The 21,929-nt window shown below is 42.2% G+C and overlaps 2 protein-coding genes across 4 annotated transcripts in view; both read right to left on the reverse strand.

Annotated features, from left to right (window-relative positions):
- Positions 1–12,600, reverse strand: part of LOC109872269 (SPRY domain-containing SOCS box protein 4-like) — a 119,756-nt gene extending 107,156 nt beyond the window's left edge. Inside the window, exon 1 of the mRNA XM_020463448.2 lies at positions 12,426–12,600. The gene's annotated coding sequence lies outside the window, so the exon portion shown is untranslated. The remainder of the gene's footprint in view (positions 1–12,425) is intronic.
- Positions 12,601–17,722: 5,122 nt separating this feature from the next.
- The window catches only part of slc25a36a (solute carrier family 25 member 36a), a 36,662-nt gene continuing 32,455 nt past the window's right edge, over positions 17,723–21,929 (reverse strand). For all 3 annotated transcript variants that reach the window (XR_004205719.1, XM_020462960.2, XM_031806422.1), the window contains exon 7: positions 17,723–21,707. Coding sequence is in view for 2 of the 3 variants with exons in the window: in XM_020462960.2 (XP_020318549.1) it covers positions 21,514–21,707 (194 nt within the window). In the remaining variant the exon portion in view is untranslated. The remainder of the gene's footprint in view (positions 21,708–21,929) is intronic.

Genomic DNA, 21,929 nt, shown 5'->3' on the forward strand with positions numbered 1-21,929 from the left:
TGTAGTTATTATAGGAATTACAGGACTATTTCTCTCTATACCATTTGTATTTCATTAACCTTTGATATTAGATGTTCTTATAGTATTGCCAGTGTAACAGTATAGCTTCCGTCACTCTCCTCGCTCCTCCCTGGGCTCGAACCAGCAACACAACAGCCACCATCGAAGCAGCGTTACCCATGCAGAGCAAAGGGAACAACTACTAGAAGGCAAAGAGCGAGTGACGTTTGAAACGCTATTAGCACGTGCTAACTAGCTAGCCATTTCACTTCGGTTACACCAGCCTCATCTCGGGAGTTGATAGGCTTGAAGTCATAAACAGCGCAATGCTTGACGCCCAACGAAGAGCTGCTGGCAAAACGCACGAAAGTGCTGTTTGAATGAATGTTTACGCGCCTGCTTCTGCCTACCACCACTCAGTAAGATACTTGTATGCTCAGTCAGACTATATGCAACACAGGACACGCTAGATAATATCTAGTAATATCCTCAACCATGTGTAGTTAACTAGTGATTATGATTGACTGTTTTTTATAAGATAAGTTTAATGCTAGCTAGCAACTTACCTTGGCTTACTGCATTCGCGTAACAGGCAGTCTCCTTGTGGAGTGCAACGAGAGAGAGGCAGGTCGTTATTGCGTTGGACTAGTTAAGGTTGCAAGCTCGGGTCCCTCGAGCTGACAAGGTGAAAATCTGTCGTTCTGCCCCTGAACGAGGCAGTTAACCCACCGTTCCTAGGCCGTCATTGAAAATAAGAATGTGTTAACTGACTTGCCTAGTTAAATAAAAAAGGTCCAAAAAATAAATATATATAATAAATAAATAAAATATGGGCAAATCGCTGCCCAAAAATACCAATTTCCGATTGTTATGAAAACAGATTAATCGGTTGACCTCTAGTAGAAACATCAAGGATGATCAATGGAAACAGGATGCACCTGAGCTCAATTTTGAGTCACTTAGCAAAAGGTCTGAATACTTATGTAAATAGGGTATCGGTTTTTATATTTAATATATTTGCAAAAATGTATAAAAACCTGTTTTCACTTTGTCATTATTTATTTATTTTATTTTATTTTACCTTTATTTAACCAGGTAGGCAAGTTGAGAACAAGTTCTCATTTACAATTGCGACCTGGCCAAGATAAAGCAAAGCAGTTCGACAGATAAAACGACACAGAGTTACACATGGAGTAAAAACAAACATACAGTCAATAATGTAGTATAAACAAGTCTATATACAATGTGAGGTGAGAAGGGAGGTAAAGGCAAAAAAGGCCATGATGGCAAAGTAAATACAATATAGCAAGTAAAATACTGGAATGGTAGTTTTGCAATGGAAGAATGTGCAAAGTAGAAATAAAAAATAATGGGGTGCAAAGGAGCAAAATAAATAAATAAATTAAAATTAAATACAGTTGGGAAAGAGGTAGTTGTTTGGGCTAAATTATAGGTGGGCTATGTACAGGTGCAGTAATCTGTGAGCTGCTCTGACAGTTGGTGCTTAAAGCTAGTGAGGGAGATAAGTGTTTCCAGTTTCAGAGATTTTTGTAGTTCGTTCCAGTCATTGGCAGCAGAGAACTGGAAGGAGAGGCGGCCAAAGAAAGAATTGGTTTTGGGGGTGACTAGAGAGATATACCTGCTGGAGCGTGTGCTACAGGTGGGAGATGCTATGGTGACCAGCGAGCTGAGATAAGGGGGGACTTTACCTAGCAGGGTCTTGTAGATGACATGGAGCCAGTGGGTTTGGCGACGAGTATGAAGCGAGGGCCAGCCAACGAGAGCGTACAGGTCGCAATGGTGGGTAGTATATGGGGCTTTGGTGATAAAACGGATTGCACTGTGATAGACTGCATCCAATTTGTTGAGTAGGGTATTGGAGGCTATTTTGTAAATGACATCGCCAAAGTCGAGGATTGGTAGGATGGTCAGTTTTACAAGGGTATGTTTGGCAGCATGAGTGAAGGATGCTTTGTTGCGAAATAGGAAGCCAATTCTAGATTTAACTTTGGATTGGAGATGTTTGATATGGGTCTGGAAGGAGAGTTTACAGTCTAACCAGACACCTAAGTATTTGTAGTTGTCCACGTATTCTAAGTCAGAGCCGTCCAGAGTAGTGATGTTGGACAGGCGGGTAGGTGCAGGTAGCGATCGGTTGAAGAGCATGCATTTAGTTTTACTTGTATTTAAGAGCAATTGGAGGCCACGGAAGGAGAGTTGTATGGCATTGAAGCTTGCCTGGAGGGTTGTTAACACAGTGTCCAAAGAAGGGCCGGAAGTATACAGAATGGTGTCGTCTGCGTAGAGGTGGATCAGGGACTCACCAGCAGCAAGAGCGACCTCATTGATGTATACAGAGAAGAGAGTCGGTCCAAGAATTGAACCCTGTGGCACCCCCATAGAGACTGCCAGAGGTCCGGACAGCAGACCCTCCGATTTGACACACTGAACTCTATCAGAGAAGTAGTTGGTGAACCAGGCGAGGCAATCATTTGAGAAACCAAGGCTGTCGAGTCTGCCGATGAGGATATGGTGATTGACAGAGTCGAAAGCCTTGGCCAGATCAATGAATACGGCTGCACATTATCAGGTATTGTGTGTATATATATATTACTGAGGATTTTTTATATTTAAACAATTTAAGAATAAGGCTGTAACATAAGAAAATGTAAAACAAGTCAAGGAGTCTGAATACTTTCTGAAGGCACTGTAAGTCTGTGTGTTAGAAGAACACAAAGACATTATGAAACCACACTGTACATAATGAATACATACACCCCAGACATGGCAAACCATAGTCATTCACATACATGAGGTATAGCCTACTTACAGAGTACACACACTGGTATTGGATCACACAGTAAATCATTTTGCAGCATTACACACATTCCATATCACACTGCAAGACGCACATTTATTTAACTAGGCAAGTTATGAACAAATTCCTATTTTCAATGACGGCCTAGGAACAATGGGTTAACTGCCTTGTTCAGGGGCAGAACGACAGATTTTTACCTTGTCAGCTCGGGGATTCAAGCAACCTTTTGATTACTAGTCACACACACACACACACACACACACACACACACACACACATATATAGTACAAGTCAAAAGTTAGAACACACCTACTCATTCAAGGGTTTCTTTATCTTTACCATTTCTACATTGTAGAATAATAGTGAAGACATCAAAACTATGAATTAACACATTGGGAAGCATGTTATTTCAAAATATATTTTAAATATTAGATTATTCAAAGTGGCCAAACCTTTGCATTGATGACAGCTTTACACACTCTTGGCATTCTCTCAACCAGCTTCACCTGGTATGCTTTTCCAACAGTCTTGAAGGAGTTCCCACATATGCTGAGCACTTGTTGGCTGCTTTTCCTTCACTATGCGGTCCAACTCATCCCAAACCATCTCAATTGGGTTGAGGTTGAGTGATTGTGGAGGCCAGGTCATCTGATACAGCACTCCATCACTCTCCTTCTTGGTCAAATAGTCCTTACACAGCCTGGAGGTGTTGGGTCATTGTCCTGTTGAAAACAAATGATAGTCCCACTAAGCCCAAACCAGATGGGATGGTGTATCGCTGCAGATTGCTGTGGTAGCCATGCTGTTTTTTTAAGAGTAGCTTGAGGTGGGGGTCGCCTCAGTCATCGAAATGCAAATGAGAACTGACGTCACTAAATATTTTTTTTATTCTCTGTGTATGAGAATAAATTAGTGTTGCAACTGAGGACAGATGTGTACGCGCTTCGTGCTTCAGCATTCCGTTCTGTAAGCTTGTGTGGCCTACCACTTTGCGGTTGAGCCGCTGTTGCTCCTAGACGTTTCACTTCACAATAACAACACTTACAGTTGACCGGGGCAGCTCTAGCAGGGCAGAATGTTTACAAACTGACTTGTTGGAAAGGTGGCATCCTATGACGGTGCCACATTGAAAGTCGCTTTTCAGTAAGGTCATTCTACTGTCAATGTTTGTCTATGGAGATTGCATGTCGGTGTGCTCGATTTTATACACCTGTCAGCAACGGGTTTGGCCGAAATAGCCGAATCCACTCATTTGAAGGGGTGTCCACATACATCTGGTCATGTAGTATAGTCTTGCAGGCAGCCGTAACTCTGTCATAGGTGCAACATTTCATGCCAGGTGATTTTGTGCACTCAATCATTGTTCAGCACTTAGTAAAGAGAGACAGAAACACAGACAGACGAAAGAGAGAGAGAAAGAGAGAAAAAGAGCAAGAGAGTTGGTTTGAACACCTACAATGGCTGTGTGTTTGTGCGCCACTGTATAGAAAAGCAACACCAGATATAAGCATGAGTCTTCGAGGAGGAAAAACAATAATACACCCGTTGACATCTTGACATACACTGTACATTCTGCCCTCCTGCTGTGCTAACATACAGCCCTGGTGGAAAAGCTATGCAAGTATGTCAACTAAAACAACAAACTAGCTAGAACTGGTACCATCTGCCAAGTCTCACATGAAAAGACAGTACTCATCTCATGACTTCAGGGACCACATCGGAAATACTGTACGTCACTGACCATTGTTCTGTCCCTGTCATGAAAATATATGTACTTTGTGTATACACATTTTTTTTGACTAACTAATCAATTAAATTAATCAAATCTGACAGGACCTTTATGCTAAATTTAAGCAGACACCTGAAAGATAAAATGTTATATCATTTATACAATTTCATTGTTGTAACATAGATATGCCCATGTTTATTGGGCTTCAGTCTTGTAATAGGAGGGATAGTAGCTGGTCCATTGGGCTATTAACTAAACCCTGTCTGTTAACTAAACATCTCTCCTTAATACATTCTCATAACTTTAGCTGAGAGACAGAAAATAAGAGAGAGTGTGGATAAGAGAGAGATAATCTGAGATTGAGAGAGTATGAAAGAGGGAAGAAAATACAAGAGAGAGATGACAAGACAAATGAAAGAAGTAAAAGAGATGACAAGACAAATTAATGAAGTAAAAAAGAGAATATATGCTACAGGGAAGTGAGTTGGATAGCATGAGAATGAGATGAAGGGAGGAAATGTAGTTGTGCACCGATATGGTGGCAAAGACAGAAGAGGGTGGATGGGAGGAAAGAACAAGAAAGAAAGTTGTGGTATGATAGATTGGCTGAGAGGAAGGACAGTGATGAAAACAAAGAGAGCGCTGCGGGGTGTTGGGGCAGGGAGAGCGCTGCGGGGGTGGATGGGGCAGGGAGAGCGCTGCGGGGGTGGATGGGGCAGGGAGAGCGCTGCGGGGGTTCGGGCAGGGAGAGCGCTGCAGGGGTGTTGGGGCAGGGAGAGCGCTGCAGGGGTGTTGGGGCAGGGAGAGCGCTGCGGGGGTTTAAGACAGTAAATGAGGCAGACAGAATGAAAGAAGAGAGAAAGACAGGAGAAACAAAGTCAATCTCGGTCTGACTCTTTTTTTAATGAGACATGCTCATGTGTTTAAAAACACCACAGAGAAAGTCAGACAGAGAGAATAAGAGATGGAAGAGAGAATGAGAGATGAAGGCACAGAAGAGAGAGAGAGAGAGCGCTGCTAAAACAGACAGACTGTCCTGAGGTGCCTCTGGTCTCCCGTAGTGACTGGCTGGGCAGATCCAGCACACAGATAAATGACTCCATGTCACCATATCCCTCTTCCTCCCTCTTCCTATCCGTCATTCTTGCCGCTCCTCTCCAATACCCTTGACAAGGCATCAATCACCCCCCCCCCCACCCCCCAAAAAATGGTATCCTTATTTTACCAGGTAAGTTGACTGAGAACACATTCTCATTTACAGCAATGACCTGTGGAATAGTTACAGGGGAGAGGAGGGGGGGGATGAATGAGACAGTTGGAAGCTGGGGATGATTAGGTGGCCATGATGGTTTGAGGACCCACACAGGGCTCCAGACTAACATTTTCCCAAGTTTTTCCGTTTGTGGCACCAGCCCATGATTTGGTCGCACCCAAAAAATATATATAATCTGCTGTCACGCAATAGAAAATATGAGTATCATTCTCAGTGCTTTATTAGAAAGTATAATATACGGAGATGGTATTGAATAAATACTTTGTTTCATCATCTTTATGTTGTGATTCAAAGTATTTTAATGTGCAACCTATTCCAGTGATTGAAATGCATCGTGGGTAGACAATTATGCCATTGTTGTTATATTTTAGAAAATAAGGCTCCAGAATTATATATTTTGGGTTAAATAGAGATGAATTTGACTACATCTTTATGTGATATAATATCATAGGCACATTTATTTGGGGCTAATTCATCACCTGAGTTGGCCTAAGTGGAAACTCAAAACCCATTACCTAGATCAAACTCCAAAGATAATAGCCACTGCTAGTAGCCATGTATTAATAACCCTCTACAGACTAAGCCCTGACATTTGACACTACAGTGAAAATGGTTAACTTTTTTAAAGCATGGCTCCTGAACTCGTGTATTTTCTACACTATGCAATGATATGGGCAGGGACCATGTAAGACTTTTATAACATACAGAAGTGCGCTGGTTATCAAGGGGCAATGTATTGACATATTTTGGGGAATTTAGAGACAAGCTTAAAAGTTCTTGACTGGCCATTATTTCCACTTGTCTGACCACTTGACTGATGATAAGTTTCTCACAGGACTGGCCTATCTGGGTGATGTTTTTTCCCCTCGCCTGAATGATCTGAATCTAGGATTACAGTGACTCTCCACAACTATATTCAATGTGCGGGATAAAATTGAAGCTATTAATAAGAAGTTGGAGCTCTTCTCTGTCTGCATTAACAAGGATAACACACAGGTCTTTCCAACATTGTATGATTTGTCTGCAAATGAACTCAAGCTTACGGACAAATGTCAAATGTGACATAGCGAAGCACCTGAGTGAGTTGGGTGCACAATTACAGGTACTTTCCCCAACCGGATGACCCAAACAACTGGATTCGTTATCCCTTTCATGCCATGCCTCCAGTCCACTTATAGATATCTGAACAAGAGTGCCTCATCAAAATTGCAACAAGCGGTTCTGTGAAAATTGAATTTAAATCAGAAGCCACTGCCAGATTTCTGGATTGGGCTGCACTCAGAGTATCCTGCCTTGGAATATTGCACTGTTAAGACTTTGATGCCCTTTGCAGCCATGTACCTATGCAAGAGAGTGGACTCTTGGCCCTCACTAGCATGAAAACTAAATACAGGAACAGACTGTGTGTGGAAAATGATTTAAGACTGAGACTCACTCCAATACAACATTGTGTGTGTGTGGGGCAGGCTTACAATGATGGCAAAAAACATTTGAGAGTGCACTGACCCTCGTGCTAGAGGGGGTACGCAGCTGGAGGTTGAATGTTTGAAGGGGTACGGGACTATAAAAAGTTTGGGAACCACTGTACTAAGCTACAATGGCAAGAAAAAAAATGTGAACCCTTTGGAAATACCTGGATATCTACATAAATTGGTCATAAAATTTGATCTGATCTTCATCTAGGTCACAACAATAGACAAACAGTCTGCTTAAACTAATAACACAAAGTATATGTTTTCATGTCTTTATTGAACAATGTAAACATTCACAGTGCAGGGTGGAAAAAGTATGTGAATCCTTGGATTTAATAACTGGTTGACCCTCCTTTGGCAGCAATAACCTCAACCAAACGTTTTTTGTAGTTGCAGATCAGACCTGCACAACGGTCAGGAGGAATTTGACCAATCCTCTTTACAAAACTGTTTCAGTTCAGCAATATTCTTGGTAGGTCTGGTGTGAACTACTCTCGAGGTCATGCCACAGCATCTCAATCAGGTTGAGGTCAGGACTCTGACTGGGCCACTCCAGAAGGTGTATTTTCTTATGTTGAAGCCATTCTGTTGATAATTTACCTCTGTGTTTCGGGTGGTTGTCTGGTTGCATCACCCAACTTCTGTTGAGCTTCAAATTGGCGGACTGATAGCCTAACATTCTTCTACAAAACGTCTTGATAAACTTGGGAAATATTTTTTTCCGTCGATGATAGCAAGCTGTCCAGGCCCTGAGGAAGCCCCAAACCATGATGCTCCCTCCACCATGAGGTTGAGATGAGGTTTTGATGTTGGTGTGCTGTGGCTTTTTTTCTCCACACCTAGTGTTATGTGTTCCTTCCAAACAACTCAACTGTAGTTTCATCTGTCCACAGAATATTTTGCCAGTAGCACTGTGGAACATCCAGTTGCACTTTTGCAAACTTCAGACGTGCAGCAATGTTTTTTTTTTGACAGCAGTGGCTTCTTCCGTGGTGTCCTCCCATGAACACCATTCTTGTTTAGTGTTTTAGGTAACGTATACTCGTCAACAGAGATGTTAGCATGTTTCAGAGTCTCTCTAGGACTCTAGGATTCTTTTTAACCTCACTTTGCAAGAGCACAGCACAGAATGCTGTCATCTTTGCAGGACGGCCACTCCTAGGGAGAGTAGCAACAGAGCTGAACTTTCTCCATTTATAGACAATTTGTCTTACTGTGGAGTGATGAACATCAAGGCTTATAGAGATACTTTTGTAACCCTTTCCAGCAAGTCAACAATTCTTAATCTTAGGTCTTCTGAGATCCCTTTGTTCAAGGCATGGTTCACATCAGGCAATGCTTCTTGTGATTAAAAAAAAACTCTAAATGTGAGTTTGCTATAGGCCAAAGCAACTCCAATCTCGTCTCATTGATTGGATTCCAGGTTTGCTGACTACAATTAGCTTTTGGAGAAGTCATTAGCCTAGGGGTTCACATACTTTTTCCCACCTACACTGAATATTTAAATGATGTATTCAATATAGGCAAGAAAAATACACTAATAACACAAATTATTGTAAGCACACCGTTTATCTATTGTTGTGACTTAGATGATCAGATCAAATTTGATGACCAATTTATGCAGAAATCCAGGTAATTGCAAAGGACTCACATACTTTTTCTTGCCACTATATATGCAATTGTTTTAAGGTCATACCAAGGATCATTTAGACATTTTCATTTTGAATTGTAAAACCCCTTGAATTATAAAAAATAAAATGTAATTTGGCCTTACTGCTATTAGCCCATACAAATGCATTGAACAACATATTCAATACATAGAACAGATAAGCCCCCCCCGCAAAAAAAGTTGTCAGAACAGCTGTAAAAACTTCAGACAAGTCCCAATATGCTTGTTGGGGGTCATAGAGCAAAACTGAGAGTGACATCTTTCCATAGGGGGTCATAATAGTTTGTAGGCAAAACCGTTTGGACGCTGCAGACGATTTTGTGAGAAGACGGATTTTCTGGATGTCGCATGGTCTGTCAAACACTGCTTTAGCTCCGTCAAACACTGCTTTAGCTCCGTCAAACACTGCGTCAGCTCCGTCAAACACTGCGTCAGCTCCGTCAAACACTGCGTCAGCTCCGTCAAACACTGCGTCAGCTCCGTCAAACACTGCGTCAGCTCCGTCAAACACTGCGTCAGCTCCGTCAAACACTGCGTCAGCTCCGTCAAACACTGCGTCACACACTGCTTTAGCTCCGTCACACACTGCTTTAGCTCCGTCACACACTGCTTTAGCTCCGTCACACACTGCTTTAGCTCCGTCACACACTGCTTTAGCTCCGTCACACACTGCTTTAGCTCCGTCACCTTTCACCACAGATGTGGAAGTGCAACATCGGCGGATGGAGTGGATTAAGACAACTACAAAACATCTCTAGCTTAAAAATACAGATTTGGGGATTTTATTATGCTAATTAGATTTCCATGTGGGAGCGGACATCAACTCCAGGGTTTTTTAGTCAAACAGTACATTTTATGTCAATTTCATTTGCAGTTGTAGCCTACCGTCAAATGAGGCTATGCACTCGCAATGACCAATGTGCATTTCGCAAAGCCATATCAAATATCTTGTTTGTAAAGCACAGTGTTTTCGGAAAGTATTCAGACACCTTGACTTTTTCCACATTTTGTTACGTTACCTTATAAAATAAATTAAATACATTTTTACTCAATCGACACCCCATAATGACAAAGTGAAAACAGGTTATTAGAAATGTTTGCAAATGTATTAAAAATTTTAAAAAAACAGAAATACCTTATTTACATCAGTATTCAGACCGTTTGATGAGACTCAAAATTGAGCTCAGGTGCATCTTGTTTCCATTGATCATTCTTGAGATGTTTCTACAACTTGATTGGAGTCCACCTGTGGTAAAGTCAATTGACTGGACATGATTTGGAAAGGCACACACCTGTCTATATAAGGTCCCACAGTTGACAGTGCATGTCAGAGCAAAAACCAAGTCATGAGGGTCAAATGAATTGTCCAAGACAGGATTGTGTCGAGGCACACATCTGGAAAAAGAGTACAAAAAAAACTGTCTGCAAGTATTGAAGGTCCCCAAGAACACATTGGCCTCCATCATTCTTAAATGGAAGAAGTTTGGAGCCACCAAGAGTCTTCCTAGAGCTAGTCTCCCAGCCAAACTGAGCAATCGAGGGAGAAGGGCCTTGATCAGAGAGGTGACCAAGAACCCAATGGTCACTCTGACAGAGCTCCTCTGTTGAGATGGGAGAAACTTCCAGAAGGACAACCATCTCTGCAGCACTCCACCAGTCAGGTCTTTATGGTAGAGTGGCCAGACGGTAGCCACATGAGAACCCGCTTGGAGTTTGCCAAAAGGCACCTAAGGACTCTCAGACCAAGAGAAACAAGATTCTCTGGTCTGATGAAACCAAGATTGAATCTTTGGCCTGAATGCCAAGCATCACCTCTGGAGGAAATCTGGCACTATCCTTAAGGTGAAGCATGGTGGCAGCATCATGCTGTGGGGATGTTTTTCAGCGGTAGGAACTGGGAGACTAGTCCGGATCGAGGGAAAGATGAAAGGAGCAAAGTACAGAGAGATACTTGACGAAAACCTGCTTCAGAATGCACAGGACCTCAGACTGTAGCGCCGAGTTCACCTTCCAACACAACAACGACCCTAATCACACAGCCATGACAAAGCAGGAGTGGCTTCGAGACAAGTGTTCGAATGTCCTCGATTGGCCAAGCCAGAGCCCGGACTTGAACCCGATCGCACATTTCTGAAAAAAACTGAAAATATCTGTGCAGCGACGCTCCCCATCTAACCTGACAAAGCTTGAGAGGATCTGCAGAGAATAATGGGGTGTGCCAAGCTTGTAGAGTTATACCCAAGAAGACTCGAGGCTGTAATCACTGCCATAGGTTTCAACAAAGTACTGAGTAAAGGGTCTGAATACTTATGTAAATGTAATATTTCAGTTTATTTCAAACAAATTGGCAAAAATGTCTAAATCTGTTTTTGCTGTCATTATGGGGTATTGTATGTAGATTGAGGGGGAAAAAATTAACATCAATTTTAGAATAAGGCTGTAACATAAAATGTGGAAAAAGTAAAGGGGTCTGAACACTTTCCAAATGCACTGTAGTTGCTATTGAGTTGAGAATTGAGAAGTAAAAAGTATACCTACAGAAAGCTGACGCTCCTCTCCAAGCATGACAAGAGGATAGTGGTATTTTCCCCGCAATTGGATTTTACGATGTTATACAATCAGAACTCATTGTTATATAATCAGAAATGGGAGAGAGTGGCTCACTCAACACAGCAGCAGGCCCCAGCAAAACAGGTAACATTATCCTACAGGGGAAGGCAGGCAGACCCTTTCATTACATTAATCATGATGATAATATACTTTACCGTTTGACCAAATCAGGGCTTTAGCCTCCGATAAAAATCGAGGATGTTGAGTGCACCAAGGCGACCAATACATTTTAAAACTTGCACAGCCAAGTCAAAGGGTTGCAAAATGCTGGCCGCCCACCATACACACAGACTTAGTCAAATTAAAGTAGTGTACATGTTGCACCTGGTCCCCTCCCTGTGGACCCCCCCCCCAGTACCCAGCTGTTCAGTGCCTAAACCCTCCCTGGTCAATGACTGCCTGGCAGCCAGCTGCGCCAGCCTCTGAACCCAACCCGGGGCAGAGGGCTTTGACAATTGCCAATTCCATGTAACAGAGTGATGCTGAGACTCTTGATTCTTTTACTTGTCAAACAAAAACCACTCATTGCAAAGTTAAACAACCCATATCGCTATGCACAAGGACTACCTGTAACAATGTCCACTAAAATACAGTGCAGATGCAAAGTTTGGTCACATAATTACGTTTTTTGCTGTTTAGGCAGTCAATCTGTTAAAATTACGGAATGTATCGCTGAAGCCAAGACGCTCGCACTTTCTATGTTGAAGCTATGTAAACATTAGAACACCGCCGAGAAGTCAACTTCAAATCGACAATTATGTAGAATGTCAACGCCACAGGAAACTCGCAAAGTTGTTAAGCATTAAAAAAAAACGGTTGATATGAATACAATTTTAACAAACGTAGCAACTCACCGTCTTCGATTGTAACTTCAGAACCGCTCCAGCTGTCGATGCATTGTGAATATCCATTCACCTCGTCTAGAACGCTTCAACGAGGTAGGTTATCGACCACAACTCACAAGTCAAGAGTGACGCGATTGGCTGGGTTATTTGTGTGTCCTAGTGTCTGCCCGTTTCACGCTTCAATGGGCGTTTCTAAACCGGGTACTTTTGGTTCATGGATGCTGATTCATGTGTATCAAACAATTTACCACGGGTATAACGCAAAAATACTTGTTTACTGTTGTATTTATGTTTAACTAGTTAAAATGGCAATAAGGCACCTCGGGGTTTGTGATATATGGCTAATATAGGCTACCACGGCTAACGCCTTGATCACACCGACAGGTTTTTGCATTTTAGTACAACATAAGTACATTAATTTCCAATGGAAAGCTGCATTTGCCCTACAGCGTTGCACTGCTTTCTGTTCTGTGTGGTGCATACCTAGGAATTATCTAACTGTATGCAACAAACTGTGTGTAGACCGCTTGACAGAAATGGTAGCAGAAGGTGAATGTTGAACTTTGTTGTACACATATCCAGATGATGCTGCATACCATTTTGCTCATTACACTACCGGTGTGATCGAGGCGTAATGGCTTTATCCATGCACCCTAAGCAGAGAACTGACTCAATCACACCGACAGCATCATTGCATTTTGGTACACCAGAAGTACATTCATTTCCAATGCAACGCTGCATTTGCCTTGCAGCATTGCGTTGCAGAGTCAGTAGCAGTGCATTCTGTGTGGTGCATATGTTGTATTTATTGAATGTATGCATCAAATTGTATGTGTAGACAGCTTGACAGAAATAGTTGCAGAAGGTGGACTCCTCGATCACACCTACAGCATCATTGGAAAAATTGTATGCAGCATCATCTGGATATGTGTGCAACAAAAATTAAACATTGACCTTCTGCTACCATTTCTGTCAAGCTGTCTACACATACAATTGAATGCATACATTTGATAAATCTAACATATTAGTGACACAGAATGCACTGCAATTAACCGTGCAAGTCAAACACAGTGTTCCATTGGAAGGGAATGTACTTCTGGTGTACCAAAATGCAATGACGCTGTCGGGGTGAATGTTGAACTTTTGTTGGACACTAATCCATAGCATTTTGTGCATAAACACTGTAGGTGTGATTGAGGTGTTAAAGAACAGCCCTTAGCCGTGGTATATTTAATGCTGCTTTCATAACCAAGTGAGAGGTGGTAATTAAAGGTTGTGAAGAAGTGAATAGGACTTTGGTGCATTCATGTTTTGAACTGGGAAATACCATCAAACATGGAGGTCATTTAAGGCCTGTGATTGTGAACAAGAAGCGTCCCTTTTTCAAGACCCTGTCTTTCAAAGATCATTTATACAAATCCAAAATAACTTCACAGATCTTCATTGTAAAGGGCTTAAACACTGTTTCCCATGCTTGTTCAATGAACCATAAACAATTAATGAACACGCACCTGTGGAATGGTCGTTAAGACACGGTAGGCAATTAAAGAGGTCTTTCTACTGACTCTGAAAAACACCAAAAGATAGATGCCCAGGGTCCCTGCTCATCTGCGTGAACGTGCCTTAGGCATGCTGCAAGGAGGCATGAGCACTGCAGATGTGGCCAGGGCAATAAATTGCAATGTCCGTACTGTGAGACGCCTAAGACAGCGCTACTGGGAGACAAGACGGACAGCTGATCATCCTCGTAGTCGCAGACCACGTGTAACAACACCTGCACAGGATTGGTACATCCAAACATCACACCTGCGGGACAAGTACAGGATGGCAACAACAACTGCCCGAGTTACACCAGGAATGCAGAAATCCTCCATCAGTGCAGAGACTGTCCGCAATAGGCTGAGAAAGGCTTGACTGAGGGCTTGTAGGCCTGTTGTAAGGCAGGTCTTCACCAGACATCACCGGCAACAACGTCGCATATGGGCACAAACCCACCATCGCTGGACTAGACAGGACTGGCAAAAAGTGCTCTTCACTGACGAGTTGCGGTTTTGTCTCACCAGGGGTGATGGTTGTATTCGCGTTTATCGTCGAAGGAATGAGCGTAACACCGAGGCCTGTACTCTGGAGCGGGATCGATTTGGAGGTGGAGGGTCCGTCTGGGGTGGTGTGTCACAACATCATCGGACTGAGCAATCTTAACGCTGTGCGTTACAGGGAAGACATCATCCTCCCTCATGTAGTACACTTCCTGCAGGCTCATCCTGGCATGACAATGCCACCAGCCATACTGCTCGGTCTGTGCGTGATTTCCTGCAAGACAGGAATGTCAGTGTTCTGCCATGGCCAGCGAAGAGCCCGGATCTCAATCCCATTGAGCATGTCTGGGACCTGTTGGATCGGAGGGTGAGGGCTAGAGCCATTCCCCCAAGAAATGTCCGGGAACTTGCAGGTGCCTTGGTGGAAGAGTGGGGTAACATCTCACAGCAAGAACTGGCAAATCTGGTACAGTCCATGAGGAGGAGATGCACTGCAGTACTTAATGCAGCTGGTGGCGCCATCAGATACTGAATGTAACTTTTGATTTTGACTCCTTTGTTTACAATTACAGAGATCATACGTTTCCTGTAGTTATTGACCAGGTTTGCACACACTGCAGCAGGGATTTTGGCCCACTCCTCCATACAGACCTTATCCAGATCCTTCAGGTTTCGGGGCTGTCGCTGGGCAATGCGGACTTTCAGCTCCCTCCAAAGACTTTCTATTGGGTTCAGGTCTGGAGACTGGCTAGGCCACTCCAGGACCTTGAGATGCTTCTTACGGAGCCACTCCTTAGTTGCCCTGGCTGTGTGTTTCGGGTCGTTGTCATGCTGGAAGACCCAGCCACAACACATCTTCAATGCTCTTACTGAGGGAAGGAGGTTGTTGGCCAAGATCTCGCGATACATGGCCCCATCCATCCTCCCCTCAATACGGTGCAGTCGTCCTGTCCCCTTTGTAAAAATGCATCCCCAAAGAATGATGTTTCCACCTCCATGCTTCACAGTTGGGATGGTGTTCTTGGGGTTGTACTCATCCTTCTTTCTCCAAACATGGCGAGTGGAGTTTAGACCAAAAAGCTCTATTTTTGTCTCATCAGACCACATGATCTTCTCCCATTCCTCCTCTGGATCATCCAGATGGTCATTGGCAAACTTCAGATGGGCCTGGACATACGCTGGCTTGAGCAGGGGGACCTTGCGTGCGCTGCAGGATTTTAATCCATGACGGCGTAGTGTGTTACTAATGGTTTTCTTTGAGACTGTGGTCCCAGCTCTCTTCAGGTCATTGACCAGGTACCGCCGTGTAGTTCTGGGCTGATTCCTCACCTTCCTCATGATCATTGATGCCCCATGAGGTGAGATCTTGCATGGAGCCCCAGACCGAAGGGTGATTGACCATCATCTTGAACTTCTTTCATTTTCTAATAATTGCGCCAACAGTTGTTGCCTTCTCACCAAGCTGCTTGCCTATTGTCCTCTAGCCCATCCCAGCCTTGTGCAGGTCTACAATTTTATCCCTGATGTCCTTACACAGCTCTCTGGTCTTGGCCATTGTGGAGAGGTTGGAGTCTGTTTGATTGAGTGTGTGGACGGGTGTCTTTTATACAGGTAATGAGTTCAAACAGGTGCAGTTAATACAGGTAATGAGTGGAGAACAGGAGGGATTCTTAAAGAAAAACTAACAGGTCTGTGAGAGCTGGAATTCTTACTAGTTGGTAGGTGATCAAATACTTATGTCATGCAATAAAATGCAAATGAATTACTTAAAAATCATACAATGTGATTTTATGGATTTTTGTTTTAGATTCCGTCTCTCACAGTTGAAGTGTACCTATGATTTAAAAAATTCCAGACCTCTACATGCTTTGTCTGATACCCACGGCTGTCAGCCAATCAGCATTCAGGGCTCGAACCACCCAGTTTATAATAGACAGTATACCACGTGTATGACAAAGCTTTTATTTTTACTGCTCTAATTACGTTGGTAACAAAGCAGTTTATAATAGCAATAAGGCACCCTGGGGGTTTGTGGTATATGACCAATATACCACAGCTAAGGGCTGTATCCAAGCATACCACACCCACTCAGGCCTGATTAAATATACAATCAGACTGTAGATTTTTTGTTGTTGTATAGAATATAGGTAGGCTACTCAATGTTTGATGGGATTTTATACAATAGAATTTCCACATACCATCAACTCTAATGACAAAGGCTATGGAATCGCTTTCTATTAACCTACCTCGCGAGGTAAGATTGGTGAAAGCGTCCATATTAGAGCCTCTGTAACTGTCATGTTTATTATAAAGCTACCTACGTATACATTTAACCCACAACGTTGCAAGGTAATTACTGTTATTACTCCGATTTATTGTTGGCTACATGGTCTAACTACCCAAGTTACTTATGGTCACAATTGTGAGTGCTACAAATATTCTCGCAAAGACCAAAAACAGGACATCAATGCCTTTATATTGTTTTGAGGAGACTAAAATTGTAGCTCGACTAATCCTTAGAATTTCAGGACCTCATGTTGTTTGGATGACACTTCCCATCGGTCAGGTTGGAAACGTACCTCCTTGCATCTAGTTATGGCGACAGAGCGCCACTGGAGTTTATGGTTTAATGGGATGTAGGCAGTACTGTCACGTTGGCTTTGCCTTTGCTGACACCTTGTGGTACAATGTCCTACAGTGTAAAACAGGCTCAGCATAAAATAGCCAACACAACAGCAGTCAAGAAAGTCCATAGTAAAATTGCCTGAACAAACATGGCCTTTGCTTTGCAAGCAATGAGTTACAATTTGGGTTTTATCGACTTTTGTACAAAAAGGAGGGATGATGATATAGGCGGCAAAGTAAAGACCACGTTAACCAACAGCAAACAGGTGAGATCGAAAGGCATTTCAGATACAGGCTGATGGCAGAGTCAAAACAAAATATTTGAAATAAATGAGATCACTAGTAATCCATTTTTCTAATTCACACATTTTGAAAGATTTGACCTCAAGTTACCGTATTTCTCCTTTAAATATTGAGTCATCAAGCATCTGAGAAAAATATATGTTTCAGGCAAAAACATGGATACAACAAATCGCTTGAAACCGTCACCCAACTCAAACTTGGGCCTCTTTCTAGGGTTCTGAATTTCCGACCTGAAGATCACCGATGTCATGATACATTTTTTCCCCCGAGATCCCAGTTGTCTTTGTATACACCATCACCCAAGACTCTGTGGAGAAAGACAGCTCATGATACTGCAGATCTGATGACCTGTATAGTGTGTTTTATTTCCAATACAACAGAGTCTTGAATTGAAAGCAGAACAGGACAGTCATTTATATGCAAGCCTATGCTCTACAACAAAATACATCACAGTTGATTGTTCATGGAACTGTTGTTGGTTTGTGAAAATGATATTCCTTTGTACACTAGTTATTCAAGTCAGTATGACTATCAGGGCACTGACAGTAACGATTACACCTACGCTGTAGTCTGTGGGAAAAGGACTCCAGTATGTTCCTTCACATTGCAGTTTTAATACAGTATTTCAGTGGAAAGGAAACTAGTTGAAATTGGCATGAGAAAATGAGCAACTATTGTAGATAAAGACACTGTGCTTGAAAGCTTCCATGTACAGAAGGATATTTATATCCATCTAAATTATACGCATCATAATCCCATGTAGCCTCTGCACTGCCGAAAAGTATTTAAATCAGGAATCCAGAATCAGTTTAAAACTACTTCAGGGCAACTTGAACGCCAAAACAATCTTGTCATATTGACACTACAATTGAAATGCCAGATTGAGAATTTGGAACAAAGGCACTTAACCCTCATTGCTCCTGTAAAACCGCTCTGGATAAGAGTGTCTACTAAATGACTATAATGTTAAGAGCTGATAGGATGTTGTAGCAGTCTACACACTTAGATATGGAGGTTACTATGGATAGCAAACGGGGTAAAAACAAAACAAAAAATTAAGTATTTTACACCAAATCCAATTATTTTATGAATGCCATAAAATTAAAGACCATCTTTCAGCATCAAGCCTTACATGATGTAAAATTAAATACAATATTATAATATACAACTTTAACAAAATAAAAATGTCAACACACCATGTTGCAACAGGTTAAAATATATTGATAATAGTACACAAACAAAATAAATCATTTGCAACAGAACTGCAGTATAATACATGGATCGAAGCAAAATATACACAAAAGTTGCTATGCATAAACATGTACTATATCAACACACACAAATGAAAATCCTTTGCAAGATTAAGTACTCAACTGTACAATATCTGCAATGGGAACTGTTGAGCAAAATACAGTTTTTGCATAAACAGTAACACTATTCTTATAATACAAGATTAAAATGTCCCACACACACACAAGAATGTTAAGCACAAGACCCAAAAGGTCATAAATGTTGAGTTGGAAGCCACTGGTAAGGCAGGGCTCGGGTGTAGGAGCTGGGATGGACCACAAATGTACAGTAGCTCGGCCTTGCTCCTAACCTTAATGATCTACACTGAACAAAAATATAACTTGTAAAGTGTTGGTCCCATGTTTCATTAGGTGAAATAAAAGATCACAGAAATTTTACATACAGAAAAAGCTTATTTCTCTAGAATGTTGTGCACAAATGTGTTTACATCCCTGTTAATGAGCATTTCTCCTTAGCCAAGATAATCTATCCACCTGACAGGTGTGGCATATCTAGAAGCTGATTAAACAGCATGATCATTACACAGGTGCATCTTTTGCTGGGGACAATAAAAGGCCTCTCTAAAATATGCAGTTTTGTCAAACACAATGCCACAGATGTCTCAGATTTTGAGGGAGTGTCCAATTGGCCTTTTGCCAGATAATTGAATGTTAATTTCTCTACCATAAACCACCTCCATCAGAGAATTTAGCAGCATGTCCAATCAGCCTGACAACCGCAGACCACGTGTGTGGGTGAGCGGTTTGCTGATGTCAACGAACACAATTGCATTTGATCAATGAACATTTGAATGCACAGAAATAATGTGACAAGATTCTGAGGCCCATTGCGAGGACCACTTCTTTTAATAAGGTATGTGTATTTCCAGTCATGTGAAATCCATAGATTAGGGCCTCATACATTTTTTTCAATTGACTGATTTCCTTATATGAATTGTAACTCAGTAAAATCAGTTGCATTTATATTTTTGTTCAGTATACATGATTCACTTTTAGTGGGGGGAACTCTACCAGATATCAGGGATGTTCGCTCTCAACCCACAAACATACACAAACGGAGTCAAATGCACATCAACACACACACTTTCTCTCGCACGCACTTATGGTCACAGTCAGAGTCTTGCAAACACTCAGGTTGGGAGTAGTGATGAAATAAACATTGACACAACCTGGCTTCAACACCTAAATTATCATCAAGTAGCGGCATCACACCGATAGATAGATCTCTAACCTGCTAAATGTTGGTACCCTTCTAGGGCAGTGAAGTCTAGTTTATTCATGAGACAACTAGGTCCTTCACAATGACTAGTATCAGAGAAACAATACCATTATACAAAAACACTGAAATGATAGTCAGCTTTCAAAACAAATAAACCACTGGTTAAGTGTGAGGCATGTGTTGTGATCGGCGATCACTAGTCTTGTGCAGCAGTGCACCATATGCATTGCTTCAGACTATAACGGGAAACTGGGACCTTCAGGGGAATGCTTGAAGACCAACTCCTTGTAGTGCATGTATGGTTTGCTTGCTATTTTCTTTTGATATACAGGCAACTGCCAAAATAAAGAAAACACTTGCGTAAATGATGGATACAAAGTATATTGAAAGCAGGTGCATCCACACAGGTGTGGTTCTTGAGTTAATTAAGCAATTAACATCCCATCATGCTTAGGGTCATGTATAAAAATGCCCCGTTTTTTCTCAGGGACTTCAAAAGAGGGGTTTCATAGGAAAATAGAGGGGTTAGTCACCAGATCTCAACCTGATTGAAGACTTGGAACGACGCCCGAGACCACATTTTCCACCACTATCAACAAAACACCAAATTATGGAATTTCTCCTGAAAGAATGGTGTCGCATCCCTTCAATAGAGTTCCAGACACTTGTTGAATCTATGCCAAAGCACATTGAAGCAGTTTTGGTTGCTTGTAGTGGCCCAACGCCCTATTAAGACACTAGGTTGGTGTTTGCTTTATTGTTACAAGGTTTTAAAGGCCCAGTGCAGTCAAACATTATTTTACTGTGTTTTATACACAATGGAGGTTGGAATATTGTGAAGTTGTAAAAATGATAATGCCCTTTTAGTGTAAGAGCTGTTTGAAGAGACCTGAAATTTCGGCCTGTTTAGGTGGGATGGAGCTTTGAAATCAGTTAATAGACCAATAAGAAAGAGTTCCAAACCTCTCTTCCAATAGTAGCTAGCTTTCCCCTCCCCACTCAAACAGTCCTAGCAAAATTCTTGCTTGAGAAATTGATCTGTTGAAAATAAAGATATCCACCAAACTTGGTTTCAAGTTACTGAAACAGAGCATGCTTAGCTTGTTTCAAATATTAGCTTACATGCTAAATCCTAGTGAAAAAGCGCTAATTTAATCAAATGCATCTACTGGAGAATTTTATGTAATGTTCAGTGTTATGACACCAGTTTTTGATCGATTGTTTTCAAGCATTCCCGTTCAGATTGTAATTTCCAATACAGGCTAAAGCAGTTTGGTTTCATTCTACAAAAGACACAGCGACAAACTTAAAACTCTTTAAAGGCCACAACATGATATCCGTCTTTCCTTCAGAGACATCTCCTGTTTGACAGGCTCTATAAAAAGACTGACCCAACTGTTTCTCTCTGTCCCCAGACCACAGAGCCCCCTTGAGGGTCAGCCTGTAGGATTAGGGTGTGAGGTTGTTGGATGGAGAGTAGGGGGGCTCCTGTGCTTTCTTCTTGGTTCTGGTCCATATCAGTTTTCCTTTGGTCTCCATCTTAGACATGCCCAACCAAGTCAGTCACTTCCTACTTTCTCTCCAGACAGGAAGGGGAGGGGCTAGCGTTGTAGCATGTAGACCACCATCTCGTAGGTGGACATCATGATGGCGGTGTTGGGGATCTGGCGGACCAGATGGGTGGTGAGACCACGGTACAGGGCGCGGTAGCCCTCCTCCTTAGGTACTGTCAGTAATGTCTGGAAGAAGGAGCGGTACTTGCTGCCCTCCTCTCGTAGCCGGGTGCGGATCACCTCTACAAAGGGAAGAGAGGACAGGAGAGAAAAGGGAAGAGAGGACAGGAGAGAAAGGGAAGAGAGGACAGGAGAGAAAAGGGAAGAGAGGACAGGAGAGAAAAGGGAAGAGAGGACAGGAGAGAAAAGGGAAGAGAGGACAGGAGAGAAAAGGGAAGAGAGGACAGGAGAGAAAAGGGAAGAGAGGACAGGAGAGAAAAGGGAAGAGAGGACAGGAGAGAAAA

Source organism: Oncorhynchus kisutch, linkage group LG27, assembly GCF_002021735.2.
Source record: "Oncorhynchus kisutch isolate 150728-3 linkage group LG27, Okis_V2, whole genome shotgun sequence".
Classification (NCBI taxonomy): domain Eukaryota; kingdom Metazoa; phylum Chordata; class Actinopteri; order Salmoniformes; family Salmonidae; genus Oncorhynchus; species Oncorhynchus kisutch.